Below are 723 nucleotides of genomic sequence, written 5' to 3' on the forward strand. Positions count from 1 at the left end.
AAAAACATTTTAAGATAAACATGCATCTTTTATACTTTGAAGACTGTCAATTCATAGTGGAAAACTGATTTACAGGAATGAAGAAACATGGCCCCAGATGTCATTGTTAACCATGCTGATGTGCATCCCTGTTATGAAAAATATAATGTTTCTTACATAATGACAAGCACTCTTTCTACCAAATGTGTTTTATTATATATTTTTCTTGGCTTGTTGTCTGTTGTCACAGTATGTGGAAACCTTCTTGTAATAATCTCCATCATTTACTTCAAACAGCTCCACACTCCTACAAACTTTCTCATCCTCTCTCTGGCTGTGGCTGACCTGCTTGTTGGGGTTGTAGTTTTTCCTTTCAGCATGGCGTTTGCTCTTAGCTCGTGTTTGTATTATGAACATTTATTTTGCAAAGTGCGAGACAGCTTTGATGTAACACTGAGCACAGCTTCCATTCTGAATTTATGTTGCATATCTATTGACAGATATTATGCAGTGTGTCAGCCTCTGACATACAGAACTAAGATAAATGTTAACATTGTTGTGGTCATGATCCTCATCAATTGGAGTGTTTCTGTTCTAGTTGCCATTGGCTTTATAATTCCGGGATTAAATCTTAAAAAATGTCAGGAAAATTGTTTTATTGATGCTCTACTTGCAAACATTTTGGGACCCATTTTTTCCTTTTACCTGCCAGTGATCATAATGCTCTGTATCTACCTAAAGATT

At 35.8% G+C, this 723-nt stretch overlaps 1 protein-coding gene across 1 annotated transcript; it reads left to right on the top strand.

The window, feature by feature from the left end:
* Positions 1 to 159: 159 nt before the first annotated feature.
* LOC121940573 (trace amine-associated receptor 1-like) lies at positions 160 to 718 on the top strand (the record flags this gene model as incomplete). Its single annotated transcript, XM_042483309.1, has 1 exon — positions 160 to 718. A coding segment is annotated over exon 1 (559 nt), but the record flags the coding sequence as incomplete, so codon positions are not given.
* Positions 719 to 723: the final 5 nt, after the last annotated feature.

The sequence above is a fragment of the Plectropomus leopardus genome, unplaced genomic scaffold, assembly GCF_008729295.1.
Source record: "Plectropomus leopardus isolate mb unplaced genomic scaffold, YSFRI_Pleo_2.0 unplaced_scaffold90163, whole genome shotgun sequence".
Lineage (NCBI taxonomy): Eukaryota > Metazoa > Chordata > Actinopteri > Perciformes > Serranidae > Plectropomus > Plectropomus leopardus.